Source organism: Bicyclus anynana, chromosome 5 (assembly GCF_947172395.1).
Source record: "Bicyclus anynana chromosome 5, ilBicAnyn1.1, whole genome shotgun sequence".
In the NCBI taxonomy this organism is placed as follows: Eukaryota; Metazoa; Arthropoda; class Insecta; order Lepidoptera; family Nymphalidae; genus Bicyclus; species Bicyclus anynana.
Window position 1 is genome coordinate 14007158 of NC_069087.1, and position 17241 is coordinate 14024398.

The following is a 17241-nucleotide window of genomic DNA, read 5'->3' on the forward strand; positions in this document are numbered from 1 at the left end:
TGCGTACGAAGTCGCGGGCGTTTGCTTGTTATTAATTTTAGCTACTCGTTTTTATCGCTTATACCATTTTAGCTATTTAATAAATATGAAATGCTATATAAAGAAAAGTTAATAAATGCATATCAGCACTTTTGTAAACGACGTCCCTTTGTAATACAAAATCAAAATGAACCAAACATCAATACAAAGTCGCTCGTAATCCTACGGCAAACCGCAACACCTTTCGGCATGAAATATTCAAACGTTTTGCAAATCACCCGTCCCAATTAATCAAGTTACGCAATACCAATAGTATAGCAAAAGGCCCAAAACTCTTACAAAATTAACCTAAATTAATCAAAGAAAATACCTATTTGTATTTAGTTACATGTTTATTTGTGTAGGTTTTTAATATTAATAATAATGGTAAAAAAGGGTAATATATCTATATTACGATATGGCTGGTGGCTAGTTACCACCCTACCGGCAAAGACGTACCGTCAAGCGAGTTAGCGTTCCGGTACGATGCCGTGTAGCAACCGAAAGGGGTGTGGATTTTCATCCTCCTCCTACAAGTTAGCCCGCTTTCATCTTAGATTGCATCATCACTTACCATCAGGTGAGATTGTAGTCAAGGGCTATTCTTTAAAAGTTAAAGAATAAAAATAAAGCTCAAACATGTCAAACGAAAAGAATTTTCGTTTGACATGTTTGAGCTTTTTGAAAAGTTTTTGACATCGCGACTTATTAATAGTACTAACATGAATTCTGCAGGTAGTCAGGTAAAAGTAGGAAGTTATCTATACTAATATTATACTGAAGAGTTTGTTCGTTTGTTTGATTGAATGCGTTAATCTCAGGTACTACTGGTCCGATTTGAAAATTGTTTCAGTGTTAGATAGCCCATTTATTGATATATATTATACCTGTATTCCTACGGGAACGGGAACCACGCGGGTGAAACCGCGCGGCGTCAGTCTTAAGATAGTTACAGAAATATTGCTTTTTCATATTTCCTGTAGCTACTGTGTGTTTCGTCAGTGTATTTTGTACTTTTGTAAACACGACTATTTTTGCATTCGTTTTTTGTGGATGACGAGGTACCCGATGTCCGATATATCAGCGGTGCGGCATATCGGTAACAAAATGTGGGAGTCACAGGTCACTATCTAGTATACATACGTGTGATTTATTCTACGGAACTACGAGTTCTGCGATACTCGTTATTTACGAGTAAACGCAATAGGTCATGTGCATATTGCTACTAAAATAAGGTTTTTTTAGTTAAGTTATCATAATCCAGCAGCTGCTTGCAACCCGCTGGCGCTGTAAGCCGCTGGATGCTGGCGGCTCGAGACCGTTGTGCTTTGAGGTCCATGCAAGAGGTCTATGTCCAGCACTGGACGTCCATCGGCTGGTAATGATGATGATGATGACGTTATCATCACCGTTTTTAAGGTGAATATGAATATGCAGGCTCATAGGCTTTCTGTTTTATCACTCGCTAGCTGACACCTCGCGGTTTCACCCGCGTGATTCCCGTTCCCGTAGGAAAATGGGGATAATATACCTAGAGCCTTCTTCGATAAATGGGCTATCTAACACTGAAATAATTTTTCAAATGGGACCAGTAGTGCCTGAGATTAGCGCGTTTAATCAAACAAACAAACAAACTCTTCAGCTTTATAATTATAATATTAGTATAGATTAACATAATATTTTGAAGCTATTACAGAATGTTATTCATCGTCATTGGCTTACATTATAATAAAAATGTAAGTTGCATTGCTCGGATATTTGCAAAGATCTAAATCAATGTCTCATTTCTAGAAATATAATAAAACACCTGGATATATATAATATTATAAACAGAAAGACTGCAAAGCAAATACTCATAGATTGACCATATCAAGAAGCGTAATTTAATTGAACTTAAAATAATTGCACAAGACCGCCAAATTTCAATTTGAGGAGGATGACGATGATGATGTTCTAATAAAAAAATATGCAATTTTAATCGCTAATCTCAGGAACTAAAGGTCCGATTTCAAAAATTCTTTCAGTGTTATATATAGCCTATTTATCGAGAAAGGCTATAGGCTATATGTTATCCCCGTTATCCTACGGAATCGGGAACAACGCGTGCAAAACCACGCGGCGTCAGCTAGTCAGAAATAAGCAGTCATACTACTCCACAGACAATAATTTATGTCATAGCTCTTCTGCTACTTAATCCTAACGTTAATCACATTACTTTTTATTTCAATATTTAACTTAAACGAATTGCAAGTATAGTAATACCCCAAGCATTAATGGAACCAACTTCAAAAGTCGTAATAGGAATGCAGTCAAAGGAATAATTCACTGAGGAAAAATTCTTATCGCTCCAATAAATTACTAAACTTCCACTATACTTTCCTCTTCTGCGGACTTTGGAAAGCTTTTATTCCTCATAAAATATAGCTTTTTTTATACTAATAAAGATATATAAACCATTGTTATAAGTGTATCTTGGTAACTTTGATAAAACACTTCATTATAACAATTTTGTTAACGCTTCATATTACACCGCCAAATCACGTATATTTTTATTTTAGATAACATGTCTGCTAAGTTATAAACTTCGTTTACGGCTTCCTACACCCGAGAAACTTTTATATATTGTGTAGCCTTGTAACCGTAGTAGATGAAAAATCAATATAAGGTAACTGAGATAGTATGATACATACGAAAATACTTAGATAAAGAATATAGCCCATTTATTGATATAGCCCATTTATTGATAGCCCATTTATTGATATATATTATACCTGTATTCCTACGGGAACGGGAACCACGCGGGTGAAACCGCGCGGCGTCAGTCTTAAGATAGTTACAGAAATATTGCTTTTTCATATTTCCTGTAGCTACTGTGTGTTTCGTCAGTGTATTTTGTACTTTTGTAAACACGACTATTTTTGCATTCGTTTTTTGTGGATGACGAGGTACCCGATGTCCGATATATCAGCGGTGCGGCATATCGGTAACAAAATGTGGGAGTCACAGGTCACTATCTAGTATACATACGTGTGATTTATTCTACGGAACTACGAGTTCTGCGATACTCGTTATTTACGAGTAAACGCAATAGGTCATGTGCATATTGCTACTAAAATAAGGTTTTTTTAGTTAAGTTATCATAATCCAGCAGCTGCTTGCAACCCGCTGGCACTGCGAGCCGCTGGATGATGGCGGCTCGAGACCGTTGTGCTTGGAGGTCAACGCAAGAGGTCTATGTCCAGCACTGGACGTCCATCGGCTGGTAATGATGATGATGACGTTATCTTCACCGTTTTAAAGGTGAATATGAATATGCAGGCTCATAGGCTTTCTGTTTTATCACTCGCTAGCTGACGCCTCGCGGTTTCACCCGCGTGATTCCCGTTCCCGTAGGAAAACGGGGATAATATACCTACAGCCTTTCTACACCTTTTTACAGGCTATGTAACGAAATTATTAATAATAATCAAAAGAATTTTTCAAATCGGACCAGTAGTTCCTGAGATTAGCGCGTTCAATCAAACAAACAAACAAACTCTTCAGCTTTATAATTATAATATTAGTATAGATTAACATAATATTTTAAAGCTATTACAGAATATAATTCATCGTCATTGGCTTACATTATAATAAAAAGGTAAGTTGCATTGCCCCGGATATTTGCAAAGATCTAAATGAATCTCTCATTTCTAGAAATATAATAAAACACCTGGATATATATAATATTATAAACAGAAAGACTGCGAAGCAAATACTCATAGATTGACCATATAAAGAAGCGTAATTTCATGGAAATTAAAACAATTGCACAAGACCGCCAAATTTCAATTTGAGGAGGATGACGATGATGATGTTGATGTTGTTGATGATGACGATGACAAAAATTCTTTCAGTGTTATATAGCCTATTTATCGACAAAGGCTATAGGCTATATATTATCCCCGTTATCCCACGGAAACGGGAACAACGCTTGTCAAACCACGCGGCGTCACCTAGTCATAAATAAGCAGTCATACTACTCCACAGACAATAATTTATGTCATAGCTCTTCTGCTACTTAATCCTAACGTTAATCACACTACTTTTTATTTCAATCTTTAACTTAAACGAATTGCAAGTATAGTAATACCCCAAGCATTAATGGAACCAACTTCAAAAGTCGTAATAGGAATGCAGTCAAAGGAATAATTCACTGAGGAAAAATTCTTATCGCTCCAATAAATTACTAAACTTCCACTATACTTTCCTCTTCTGCGGACTTTGGAAAGCTTTTATTCCTCATAAAATATAGCTTTTTTTATACTAATAAAGATATATAAACCATTGTTATAAGTGTATCTTGGTAACTTGAATAAACACTTCATTATAACAATTTTGTTAACGCTTCATATTACACCGCTGAATCACGTATATTTTTAGATAACATGTCTGCTAAGTTATAAACTTCGTTTACGGCTTCCTACACCCGAGAAACTTTTATATATTGTGTAGCCTTGCACCGTAGTAGATGAAAAATCAATATAAGGTAACTGAGATAGTATGATACATACAAGAATACCTAGATAAAGAATATCAGAGAAGTTTGGAAGTGTAATTGTGAAATTTGCAGAGGTTTTTTCACGGGCCATTCCGCTTTTTCAAGCAAAATAAGTTAAAACTAACTGATTTGATTATTAATAACTAAACTTGATAGCTTAGAATTGTTAAGTTTGATCTGTAAAGTCAAAAAAGTAATTTCTAGTTAAAGCATTAAAACTAAATAGATAACATCAATTTTATTTCCTTTAGGTATAACTAAACCCTCTCATTCTGATAGTCACTAGAACTTAGCACTGAGCCGAATTATAATGAACAATTAAATAAATTGTTATAGTAATAAATACTAGAACTAAACTGCTTCACGAGTAAATCCTTAGTCATTTAGAACCGACGAACAAAAATTATAATAAAAAAAAGGTTTAAATAATATGGTACCAACATAATAACTTAAATAAATTTTGAAATGTTAATAGAAAATAATGAAAAAAATCAAGATAAAACAAACAAGAAATAGATAAATGCTACCGTCAATATATGAACAATAGAATACTTACATGTTCTTTTGCATATTGAGGAAAGTGATTGAATCCCCGTAGCCCGTGAAAGCATCTTCGCTTATGTAGGTGATATTGTTCGAACGGAGATCCAAATGACGCAAGCGATGCAAAGGCCGCAGAGCTTCTGATGGGATCTCGTGCAAGCGATTGTCTCCAAGTCGTAAATATTGCAGATTTTCTGTAATAAAAATCACTATTTTAGTCTAAGGTTTGTGATTGTATGACTTCAATATGAGTATTCCTTGATGTATATATTTTTATCAAACTTGTTAGCAACTTTCTTCATTAAGTGGATAAATGTTATCTAGTACTAGACTAGACTAGTAGGATAAAGTACTAAGTATACTTTGTTTGACTTTGTACTAATATAAGGGTCAGAGGCGTCTCTAACTCACGTAGCGCCCGGGTGTAGTTATCACCCTAGCGCTTTCTAGTACCTAAGCCTACTGGGCACTGTTAAAATGGAATATGTACAAACAGCACTTCAAGTGTGCTACCACAAACTGTTTGTGTGGCAAACATTTAAGTCCAAATCCGTCTACTGCTTTACTACTTATTTGGGCGCCCCTGAGATCGCGGCGCCCGGGTGCATCGCACCCCCTGCACCATAGGTAAAAACGCCTCTGATAAGGGTATTTCTATAATTTATAAAGTGAAACCAAATGCGAGCTAATCATACAAGTTCTTATTACGTGGTGGATTAGTTGTAAGGAAGTATTTTTGAAAATACAACCCCTAATGTAACCAAGAAAACCAATGTCTATAACGGAAGCAAAGTCTTACTTTAACGAAGCTACATACAATCAAAATACGAGTACCTTGTTAAACAATTACCTTCTAATCCAGCGAAAGCCTTTTCGTCAATTCGTTGAATCTGGTTGCCTTCCAGTTCCAAAGAGTTGAGGAAGTTCAAGTGGGAGAACACATTAGCTGGAACCTCTCGGAGCTGGTTGTGCGCCAGACCCAATGAATCCAAGTTACGCAAACCTAAGGAACAAGGTCAAAGTTAAAATATTTTATTCAAAATAAACCTTTTTTGAATAAATTGAAGTCGGTTAAAAAGCATGCATCTCCAACTTTTCAGTTGTGTGCATTTTAAGAAATTAAACATCACGTGTCTCAAACGGTGAAGGAAAACATCGTGAGGAAACCTGCACACCAGAGAATTTTCTTAATTCTCTGCGTGTGTAAAGTCTGCCAATCCGCATTGGGTCAGCGAGGTGGACTATAGCTCAGCAGTGAATATGGGTTGATAATGATGATGATGATGAAACCTTTTCTTGATGTAATTGTTGATGGAACAAGCAGTCATTACATAGGACACCATCGACAGCAACACTTTGCAGGCAAGCAAATGACATGTCTTATGTCTTATAAGGGCGAAGGGCGGAAACCCTTCGCCCTCAAATTGAGGCATACTCGTAGATGTGCCTCGAGTGCCTGTACTAACACAGACAACCACGCCCTTTAAACCGAAGCACAGGAATACTTCTTTGCAAAAGAAATTAGGTAGTGGTTCCCAAGTTTCTCTACTACTAAATATTACTAAAACTTCAGGGTCTATAGCCATGTGGCATGTCGATATTTTCTTTCTACAAACGCTAATTCTTCAAAAACTAAAAAAATGTAAGGGGATGACAGATCCGATCGATAACTCGATCACGGGACCTGTCGATTACGAATGTCATGCCCATGGATTTTTTTTATTTTTTACACAGCTACAGACCCTCATATAAAAATTAAAACCTTTGGAATACATAATAAAGTATTCATTTCTTATACGACGTTGAATAATTTATAAATCTTAGCATCCATGCAGCAATTAGGTATTGTGCAAAATGAAGGTATACCTGCAAAATCCCCTTCTGAAATAGACGTAATACGGTTTTCCTGCATCTCGAGCTTTTTCAAGTTCTCGAGCAAAGCGAGAGCCTTTTGCGGCACAGCTGTTAACTCGTTCCCTCCGAGGTTCAAGCGCTTTAGTTTTCTGGAAAATTTTAATGGTATTATTTTCCTCTTAGCTATAATTTTAAAAGTTATAAATATTATATATTATTGCCATTCCTAATATATAATACTACCTGCGTAGGTAGTATTATATATTCCTAATATATAATACTACCTACGCAGGTAGTATTATATAGGTATTAGGAATGGCAATAATATATAATACTTATATAACCTCAATTTAAGGGTTGCCTACGTATTTAGCAATGATGAATTTATTGTTAATACATAACGAACTGAATTCTTATACAGGATTACGAAGCCGCTTTTATAATATCCTTAGTAGAACAGTAATAGTATACGTAGTCTATTGAAGGTTAGCTGTACCACACACAGATTAGACATTTCCAATTGAGATTCGATAAATTTAAGTGACCGAAACCCACATGGTCCATTTCAGGTCCACTCTTGTACCCCGTATCATTAAAATTTAAAAAATACCAGGATTTTATTAAAATCTAAATAAGTAAATATATCTAACTAAATAAAAAGTAATAAATAAAGTGATAACCCAGGTTTTTGAGTTATATCAAGGCGCCCTCAAATCAACTATGACATGACAATTGACAGCAAATGTCAAATCGACTACTGCAATGAAAACGTCATCAATCCGCCATTATTATATTAGTGTTGCATTGGGAGAGAATGAATATTATTTCGAAAGAATTAAAGTAAATTCGTAGATTTGTAAAATCAAAAATAATTTAAAAAAAAAAAATTTCTTTTATTTCCACCAGGGTACAATGACTGATCCTGAGCTCCATACAATTTTGAACCATCTCCATTAACTGTGAGTTATTTATTTGCATACTCGTAACTTACTGGTAGGGACAAAACAGGGTTAACAAAGGAATTGATAGAAATATAGATCGTTCCATTAAGAATAATAACTGGCATGAACGATAAAAACCCGACCGACAATTTTGTAGCCATAACTGATACTTCATTTGAATTTTAACACAAAAGGCTCTGTTTGTCAATAAACTTTTGCAGTAAAGAGGGCAGATTGCGCCATTACTTATCTATAAAGTACAGAATGAAGTTGTTAAAAAGGGAGAGATATAATTATGAATTCAAGATGAGCTCTTAGAAAATGTGCTTCCTTTATTTGCGCTACCATTTCAGGAAGATAGCCAATTATTACTGCCAGCCTAACTTCGCTTTAAACTCGTATAATAAACAAGTAGATTTTCGGTTACTGTGCACTGGATTTATCTATATCTATACATATTTGAATAATGAATAAATGAATAAATGATTTGAGCAAAAAACATTTTTATACAGAATAGGTTGAAACGGCAGTTGTGCTAAAATCTATAAAAGTTATGTTAAACTTTAAATTATGCCAATTATTTTGTACTAGCTGACGTCGCGCGGTTTCAGAAGCGTGGTTGCCGTTCCCGTAGGAATACGGGGATAATATATAGCCTATAGTCTTCCTCGATAAATGGGCTATCTAACACTGAAAGAATTTTTCAAATCAGACCAGTAGTTCCTGAGATTAGCGCGTTCAATCAAACAAACAAACTCTTCCGCTTTATAATATTAGTATAGATTAGATATAAAATCACAACCAATTTTAGGTAAGTGGATAGCTAGAAATAAACCTTTCAAGAAACTTAATATTACTTCCAAAACTCCAATCGCATTAATAATTTTTTCGAAACCTTGTACGAATCCTCTGTTTTCTTAAAATCCGTTTGATGGATAAGCCAAATAAAATCCAATGGTCCAAAATAAACTGATTTAATTAAGATTTTATCATTTTAGTATCATGATTTTTCTCGTTGATTTAGTGATTAACCTGTTCGTTTACATACTCGTAACATGAGTTTGTAAACGAACGTGAAATGTCCTGGGTTCAAATCCTGGATCGGATTGGGTTTTTCTACTTTTTCAATATGAAATGCTTCGGAAAATATGTTGATCCGTCTGTCCTGGTTATCATCATCAACATCAAATAGCGGCCGCTTCAGATTCGAATATATAAGTCTGCCAAGCTACTAAAGAGCAGCATGCCTCCAAAACTTTGTCTCCGATACGAGAACGAAGGCTTGTAGTAGGCCATCGAAGAAGACTAATGAAGAGTGTATTTTTGTTTAAACCAGCCTATTTCTGGTCAGTTGGCAAAACAAAATTTTCACTCCAACTTAAAAACTTAGTCAAACGTCATAATCAATAAACCACCAGCAAACTTCTCGCTCAGCACAAACTCAATTAAAAACATATCACTTACTTCTCCAAGCCCTTAAAAGCTTCGCCGTCTACGACCGATATTTTATTTTCGTACAAAGTTAGTATCTCCAAAGTGTCCAGACCGAGGAAGGCTCTGTTGTGGATCGCTGTCACCTTTAAACAAAACACCGTTTTTAGAAACTCAATTCTTTTAAGCTGTTAAGCAAATATTTACCAAAATAATGTACAGGATAAGAATTTTTTATTACGAAAAGACAATTCTCGATTTTCGTTTTTTTTTTGTTTACAAGGCGATTAATGGGAGCTGTGGGGCTTTGTATTATCTCAACCAATGATTTGCGATAAGCTTTAGATAACTTTATCAAGTAGTAAGAAAATTTATTTTATAAATAAATAAAATTTATTTATTTAAATATTTTTTTTTTTATATATAAAATTAATTTTAATATATTTGGACATGACACCTTACAACATTTTTACCAAACATTAAACATTTTGTTTAAATGTTTGTTGTGATGTATTATACCAATTTACATACCTAGTAAGTATAACTGGACTTTTTAATTATTAATGAAATAAACAAAATAAAAGAAAGACATAAGCTTGTTTGTTAAACAAAAATACATTCCGAAAGCAAAAGTTCACTAAATAATAAAACAACTGTGTAAAAAGAAATTTTAAAAACACTGCGTTTACCGCTCCAATAATATATTTTTGTGTACTTGAATTTTTTATTACTTTGCGACTCGTCGGCAAAAGTTTCTCTCGTGGCCAACGCCCCTTGACACCTGAACCTTTTCCACATTAATCTTCAAAGACCGCTAGCGAAAAATAAACCGATGTAAGATAAATGCTCTCTATGTGAAAACATGCTATCCGGATTTCTCAAGATTATCTATCGATATTTGATGATTGAAATAAAGGTGTGGAAGGGTCGGGTATCGAAATTGACTGCAAAAATGTTATCTTATTTCACAATTATTACATAATATAAGAAAACAAATGGTTTATTTAAAGTTTCATTTTAATAATTCAGAGTATAAGCCGAATGTCTATACATTGAATAAAATTACCAAAAATAAAATTATGAATATAAAAGACTCAAATCAGAACACAATCCAAAAAATGCGAACACGCGGATGGAGTTGCGGGCATACGCTAGTGTGATAACAAAATCAATGAAGTAGACCGTCTATAAGCAGTAGACTGATATCGTATATTTTATCGTAGTCACAACCAACCAAAAAAAATACATTGTCCAATCCACAGACCCACAGTCTTAATGTCCATAGTTTAGACTTTCATAGGCATAACAAATATTTGTATCATTATCATAATTCTGTAATGGAACAATTATTACAATAACTGCTTTCACGGAAATGAAAATTGAAATTGCAGTTTTCATATTTTTTTAATCAGTAGAACCATCTCGAAACGTACTGGAGATTTTATAAACGGTTATAATTAGTGAGTAGACTTCAATTTGCGTGTTCAATTGCTTGCACACCAGCGCCATGAAGTTTTATTTATTTCAAGTTTTCACGTAGTTTTTTTTTAACTGAAATGTAAAGTAGTTATAGTACTCTATATAAAAAAAACTAGGTTGGTTTTAGATGAAGTAGTAAAGAGGAATTGGCAAATTAGAGGAAGGTTCATACAGTAGATACGCATTGTTAAATTAATTTGAGTGAAGACCAAGAATCGTTTACTAAGCAGTTAGAAATTTTAAGTATGTAAAAAATGAAAATACGAATTACCAACGAATTCACTTTACTCGCTCAATTCCTGGTGAAAATGGAACAGGAAGGGCTGGCCTTTGCCAACTGTGGAATGAACCTACCATGTACATAAGCAATATTCAAAAAACCTGATGTATTTTAATCGTTAATAAAAACCTTCGGTATCAGCTACAACAAAGAGTCGCTTTTTTGGGATTCTATACCCAAAGGTATAGGAAATGTTGTTGGAATCTAACACGTTTACTCAATTGCTAGATTTTTCAAGGATTGGAAATCTACGCCTTCATTTTATTCGATTAAAAACATCCCCGGGGAAGTGAGAGATATCTTATTACCTACGGTACTGCGGTACGGTGGGACCGTAATTTCCAGTTTATTGCTCTTGTTTAGTTTGAAGCATCGTACCTTATTGTGATTCATGTTCAGGATAAGCAGGTGATTAAGATGCGTGAACGACGACGTCGGGATCGTCGCCAGGTTGTTCTGAGACACGTCGAGTTGAGTCAACTTGTTGCCTGAAAAACATGAAAATGTTTACAAGAAATCTTTAATTGATTTGATTTGAAAGCAAAAGCATGCCGGCGTTTCCGTCAAATGTCAGGTTGACAAGCTGTCAAACTAGCGAAGCGTCATTGTCGATGGTAGAGTGGTCAGCCATCTTGAACATTCTCAAAATTCGAACGAGACTGCGCCCGCGCACCATGCTTATGACAAATCCTTTAGTACTACTGCCACCACACCGTTATTTACTCCATTAAATTTGATTTTGTGTCGAATTGACTCTTAATTACCTAATCATCATACTATTTCTGTGCATAGTGACAAATTACGTCAATTTTATCTCAGAGTTGATAATTTCCTACCCTCAATTTTTGACTAGTTGCTAAGCAACGGTCTAAGCAATAGTTTTGAACATTATAGGCCTGTATGAATCTAAATACTACAACTCAACAAAGCGTTCCTGATGTACTGGTGGTTCTTTAGCTGACATAGACAAAGACGTTTAAGCCAATTTACTTCTAGAGCTAAAGCCAAAAGAAGAACAACTAGAATTATCCTCGACAGTCATTTAAAAAACGAGTCGCAGTCGCTTATTTATAGTTAAATAATAAAAATATAACATTAATAGTTTTATGTGTCTTATATCGGGGTGCATTTCAAAATTGTCCGCCATCATGGAAGACCGCCATATTAGATTTAAGTCACTTGACTATTTTTTTCGTATTCCTGCTAGCAAATCCTTTCATTTGATATCCATATTATGGGGGTGGATTTCAAACATCTCATCTAATCCGCCATCTTGGGGAGGCCGCCATATTGGATTTGTATCGTCTTCGTAGCTAGTCAGTCACGAAGACCGGGATTGGGTCAAATTATGATTCCAAGATTTTCTTACATACATAGTTACAAGTGAAGCTAATATATGCGTGTTAAAAATCAAATTAAACTTACCAATAGAACTAAGTGAGGAGTCTTCAATAACTGCCAAGCTACTGTTATGAACGGTAAGATGGCGGATGTCCAGACTCAGGAATATGTACGACGGCAATTTCGCAAGGTTGTTGTGTCGTAACTTTAAATAGAATATGATCATGGGCTTGGATCGTAAAGTGTTCATCGCCTGTAAAAAGAGAATAGCATTAATTATGTCTGGAAGCTACGTTACTTCAATAAACTCAAGGCGTACGGGGCGAGAAATCGTTAGCAGTTAGAGTCTCCTCTCAGAATGAGAGGGGTTAGGTCAATAGTCCACCACGCTGGCCCAATGCGGATTGGCAGACTTCACACGGTTTCCTCACGATGTTTTCCTTCACCGTTTGAGACGTGATATCTAATTTCTTAAAATGCACACAACTGAAAAGTTGTAGACACCCTCCGGAATCAGAAGCAAGGGGTAATATCCACTGGTCTATCACGGCCCGAAATATATGACAATAATTATTTTCCCTGACTCTATAACTTTTTATCTTTGTTCCTCTATGAAATATCTCATTATGGTCCCGGAGCCAGAGGCAGTATTCATGCCCGTAACACCGCTATTTTCTCAACGTCTATGTTGAGAATTTTTATTGAGAAATTCTAGAAAAAAAGCTCAATATTTTATCGCCCAATACTGCACTCGAAATGAGATGAGAATCTTGTGATCCGTAGCCACGTAGGCTAACTAATCCACCGGGCCTGAAATATTTATTCTGATAATATTGCAGGTCCAAGCGACCTACTTTTTGAACCCATTGAAGTTATATTCCTGACTAACTGACACCGCGTAGTTTCACCCGCGTGATTCCCGTTCCCTATATAGCCTTCCTCGATAAATGGACTATCTAACACTGGAGTTTTTAAAATCGGACCAGTAGTTTCTAAGATTAGTGCGTTCAAGCAAACAAACAAACATACTCTTCAGCTTTATAATTCTTCTTTTTTTATTCTCTAGAAGTTAGCCCTTGACTACAATCTGGTAGTAAGTGATGATGCAATCTAAGATGGAAGCGGACTAATTTGTTAGGAGTAGGGTGAAATCCATACTCCTTTCGGTTTCTACACGACACCGTACGTCTTTGTCGGTAGGGTGGTAACTAGCCACGGCCGAAGCCTTCAACCAGCTAAATTCTCAAGTTACAAGTATAGATGAGCACGATACCTGGTATATTCTATACGTACCAAATTATTACTTTATTACATTAGCACCTACTCAGGTCAATTTCTCAAATCAACGTTTAATAAAGCAATAATGATTTACGCTCCTACGAGTTTATTAGAGCGGTATTCAATGAAATTATTATCTCAATTAATTTTATCTAAACATGTTATTTTTAGACTTTAACGTAATAGTTAGTTTAAACAGTATTATGTGTGGGATTTGATTGTGTTTTATTCTATGTAATTTCGTTGAAATAACGATGTTCGACGATTGCAAAAAGTAACTGTGACTTAATGTATATAGACGTTATAAAAGCGTGTATGAATAGATTGGTAATTTAAATATCACGTGTCTCAAACGGTGAAGGAAAACATCGTGAGGAAACCTGCATACCAGAGAATTACGTAATTCTCTGCGTGTGTGAAGTCTACCAATTCGCATTGGGCCAGCGTGGTGGACTATTGACCTAACCCCTCTCATTCTGAGAAGAGACTCGAGTTCAGCAGTGAGCCGAATATGGATTGATAACGACGATGAATAGATTGGTGAATTTTCGATTTTCTCGATCCATCCTTGTCAGATGAGATCGTGATCAAGTAGATATGTACTTATAAGTACTCACCAGTTAACTTATTGATTAAATAAACACACTTTGAGCACAGAAGTTTGCCACAGAAAAAAAAATTCAGAAGTCCTTCTTTAGCTCAAAGTTTTCTACAAACTTTCACATAGCAACTTAACTCACTTCACTCAAACGTCTATCAGTTCTACCGATTCAAAGTTTGTAATCCAATTTTCAAGCACGTTCTAACATTGGAACTACGATTTGGCATTGTTATTTTACTTTAGTTAAAATACATACAAATATTTTAAATGAGTTAATAAATCGGAACATATGCTTTGTTGTGTACCATTTATGTAATCGATTTGCCGTCTATTGTAGATTGTAGAGTATTTTTTAATATTTATATTTTGAAACCCCAGTGCATTGATTTTGAGATTGAAATTCACAGTTGAAATTCTCAGCCCGAAGATGATAAATTGGTTGCGTTGAACACCCTTGACTCGCAGAGCATGTTAAGCCATCGATCCCGGTATAGATACCGGGATCGGGATAAGTATAGAACTGAATAAAGCTGAAGAGTTTGTTTGGTTCAACAGGAACTACTGGTCCGATTTGAAAATATGGCTATATATTAACGCCGTATTCATACGGGAACGGGAACTGTGCTATTAAAATAGGCTAATAAAGATGACAATGAGTGTACTCTTAAAGTATATTAGTGTCCTCGTATCTCACCTTCTGTATGTGTTGCTGTTCAGTGAACTCGCAGAGGATGTCGAGGCCGTTCTTCTTGACGGTACAGCTGCAGGGGGTGATGGTGGTCTGCGGCGGACACTGCTGCGCGCCCTGCGGGTGTGCTGGCCGCGCCAGCAGCACCACGCAGCAGGCCAACAACCAACGGGGCACCATGGTGAAGTACCTGCACAGATTTCACGTTTTCTTATGAAACTGCACTAAACTGAACTGAATTGCAGCAGGTTCTATATTAGAAAAAGTATCCAATGCTGCTTTATTAAGATCTTAACAAATTTGGCTAGGCAGGGAAAACAACACAAGTGGAGAAAGGGCGTGTTAGTTAACTTTCAAGGACGTCCTTAACCCTACACCCATCGGTCACAAGTCCGGGGCTCTGCTGAAAGTTTTTCTCTATGCCACATGATGGACCCGACAAATGCACAGTGAATCCATGAAATGTTAAGATATTCGTCTCCCTTATATATATTTTTTAAAAAAGAATATTTTTTAATTTGACAAATATTCCTTTCCCTCTCCAACTAGTCGAAAAAGAGTGTGTTATCTACGAATACGATACGTAGTTCATCGGATCAGTTAGTTATTTCGTATAGCTTAAAGAAAATGATAGGGATTCGATAAATATAATATTATAAATGCAGATAAGCCTTAGTACTTACCTACTTCTATTTATAATATATATAGTTGGGTTAAAGATTGCGAACTTTATATATTTTCCGCGTTATACGAGTAAAAGTACTCCTTCGAACGAAGCCTTAAAGACTCTGAAGCTTACCGAGAAATTAATTTCCGCCAAATGGAATCAATCTGGAAAAAAAACTTGTCTTAGGGGTAAAATTTACTCGGCAAAAATATTAAAGGCTTCGAGGGTTCTCAAAGTTTCGCTGTGAAACAGGTGTATTATAATCTTTCCACTCATAATTTTCCGTGGCAGAAAATTGAATTTTACTTTCGAGGCTTGCAAATTGCTTGGTGGTCTTAGATAAGAAAGAGCTTGTATGTAATACCTACCTGTTTCATTAGCATCATCATTTTTAAAAGTGAAGGGCTAGACCTTCGTATAGGGAGGTTTATTTTATTATTTTGCGCCTCTCTGGCGCAGTTGGTAGTGTTGTGATATTCAACAGAGAGGTCGATGGGTTCGATTCTCATAGGTCAGCTTAGGATTTAATATACTTCTCTTCAAAAACACTTTTGATGAGAAGTATATTTTATAAATAGGCAAATAGGCCTATGGTCTGATGGTAGGTTTCGGCCATGGGAAGTTACCCTATGGTACTATTATAAAAATTAGATATTGATACATATATTTTTAATAACGTTTTAAAGAAATACATGATTTTTAAATAAATTAGATAGGTATAAAAGGAATGCGATTTATACCTCCATTTTTAGGTTTCCGTATTCCACAAAGAACCCTTATATTTCAGCCTGGTCTGTCTGCCCGTCCGCGGTTTAGCGCATATATTATCACTACAGCTGTAATTTAGGATCAGCATGAACGTAAAATTAGTTTAGAGTCCCTCCCCTACATATAAAATGGGGATGATTTTTTTTCACTTGTTTATCTCATAGTATCTAATAGTATGTATCTATAGTACCCTCTACCAGCTAAACGGTTTTTGGATATGATAAAAAATTTACGAAAGTAGAATATTTTATGAAATCACAAGGAAAACTATAAAAACTTGAAACAAATTGCTGTTTAAAGATTATGCTGTTTAGAGTTATAGTCACCCAACTTAAAAAACGTAATTGGAACTCGAAAATTGCATACTAATTCCAATTTTAATTAAAAGATTAAGTTGTTAGTAAGATAACTGGAACAGAGGCTGCAAAAACTAGAATGGTGAAATTTGGCATGTTCAATAATCACGTCTATAAAGTGGTAAAAAGAAAATTTGCAAAAAAAAGCAACATTTTTAGGTTTCCTTCCCCTCATGTAAAGTGAGGATGATTGTTTTCTCGTCTATCCTATAGTGAGTAACAGTGATAGTGTGTAAGGTTCAAACCCGTATTTAATCTACAGAAATTTATTCTACTGCTCAGTTCACTTAATCTACAGAACCCTACACTGCGAATGGCCCGACACGTACTTGGCCGGTGTTTTTTCATTTGTTTGTTGATAAACTGATATAGTGAGATATAACTGTGATAGCCCAGTGGATATGACCTCTGCTTCCGATTCCGGAGGGTGTGGGTTCGAATCCGGTCCGGGGCATGCAC

General features: G+C 35.5%; 2 protein-coding genes across 3 annotated transcripts in view; one reads left to right on the forward strand and one right to left on the reverse strand.

Annotated features, from left to right (window-relative positions):
• LOC112052135 (pre-piRNA 3'-exonuclease trimmer) overlaps positions 1-17241 on the forward strand; it is a 494504-nt gene that overhangs the window by 213460 nt on the left and 263803 nt on the right. The window lies entirely within an intron of this gene.
• LOC112051788 (slit homolog 1 protein) overlaps positions 1-17241 on the reverse strand; it is a 163503-nt gene that overhangs the window by 6294 nt on the left and 139968 nt on the right. For both annotated transcript variants that reach the window (XM_024090579.2, XM_024090580.2), the window contains 7 exons: positions 14998-15181; positions 12509-12677; positions 11462-11571; positions 9358-9470; positions 6965-7101; positions 5949-6101; positions 5112-5292 (listed from right to left, as the gene is read on the reverse strand). In XM_024090579.2, coding sequence (XP_023946347.2) covers positions 5112-5292; positions 5949-6101; positions 6965-7101; positions 9358-9470; positions 11462-11571; positions 12509-12677; positions 14998-15171 — 1037 coding nt within the window. In that variant the 5' untranslated portion in view covers positions 15172-15181. The remainder of the gene's footprint in view (positions 1-5111; positions 5293-5948; positions 6102-6964; positions 7102-9357; positions 9471-11461; positions 11572-12508; positions 12678-14997; positions 15182-17241) is intronic.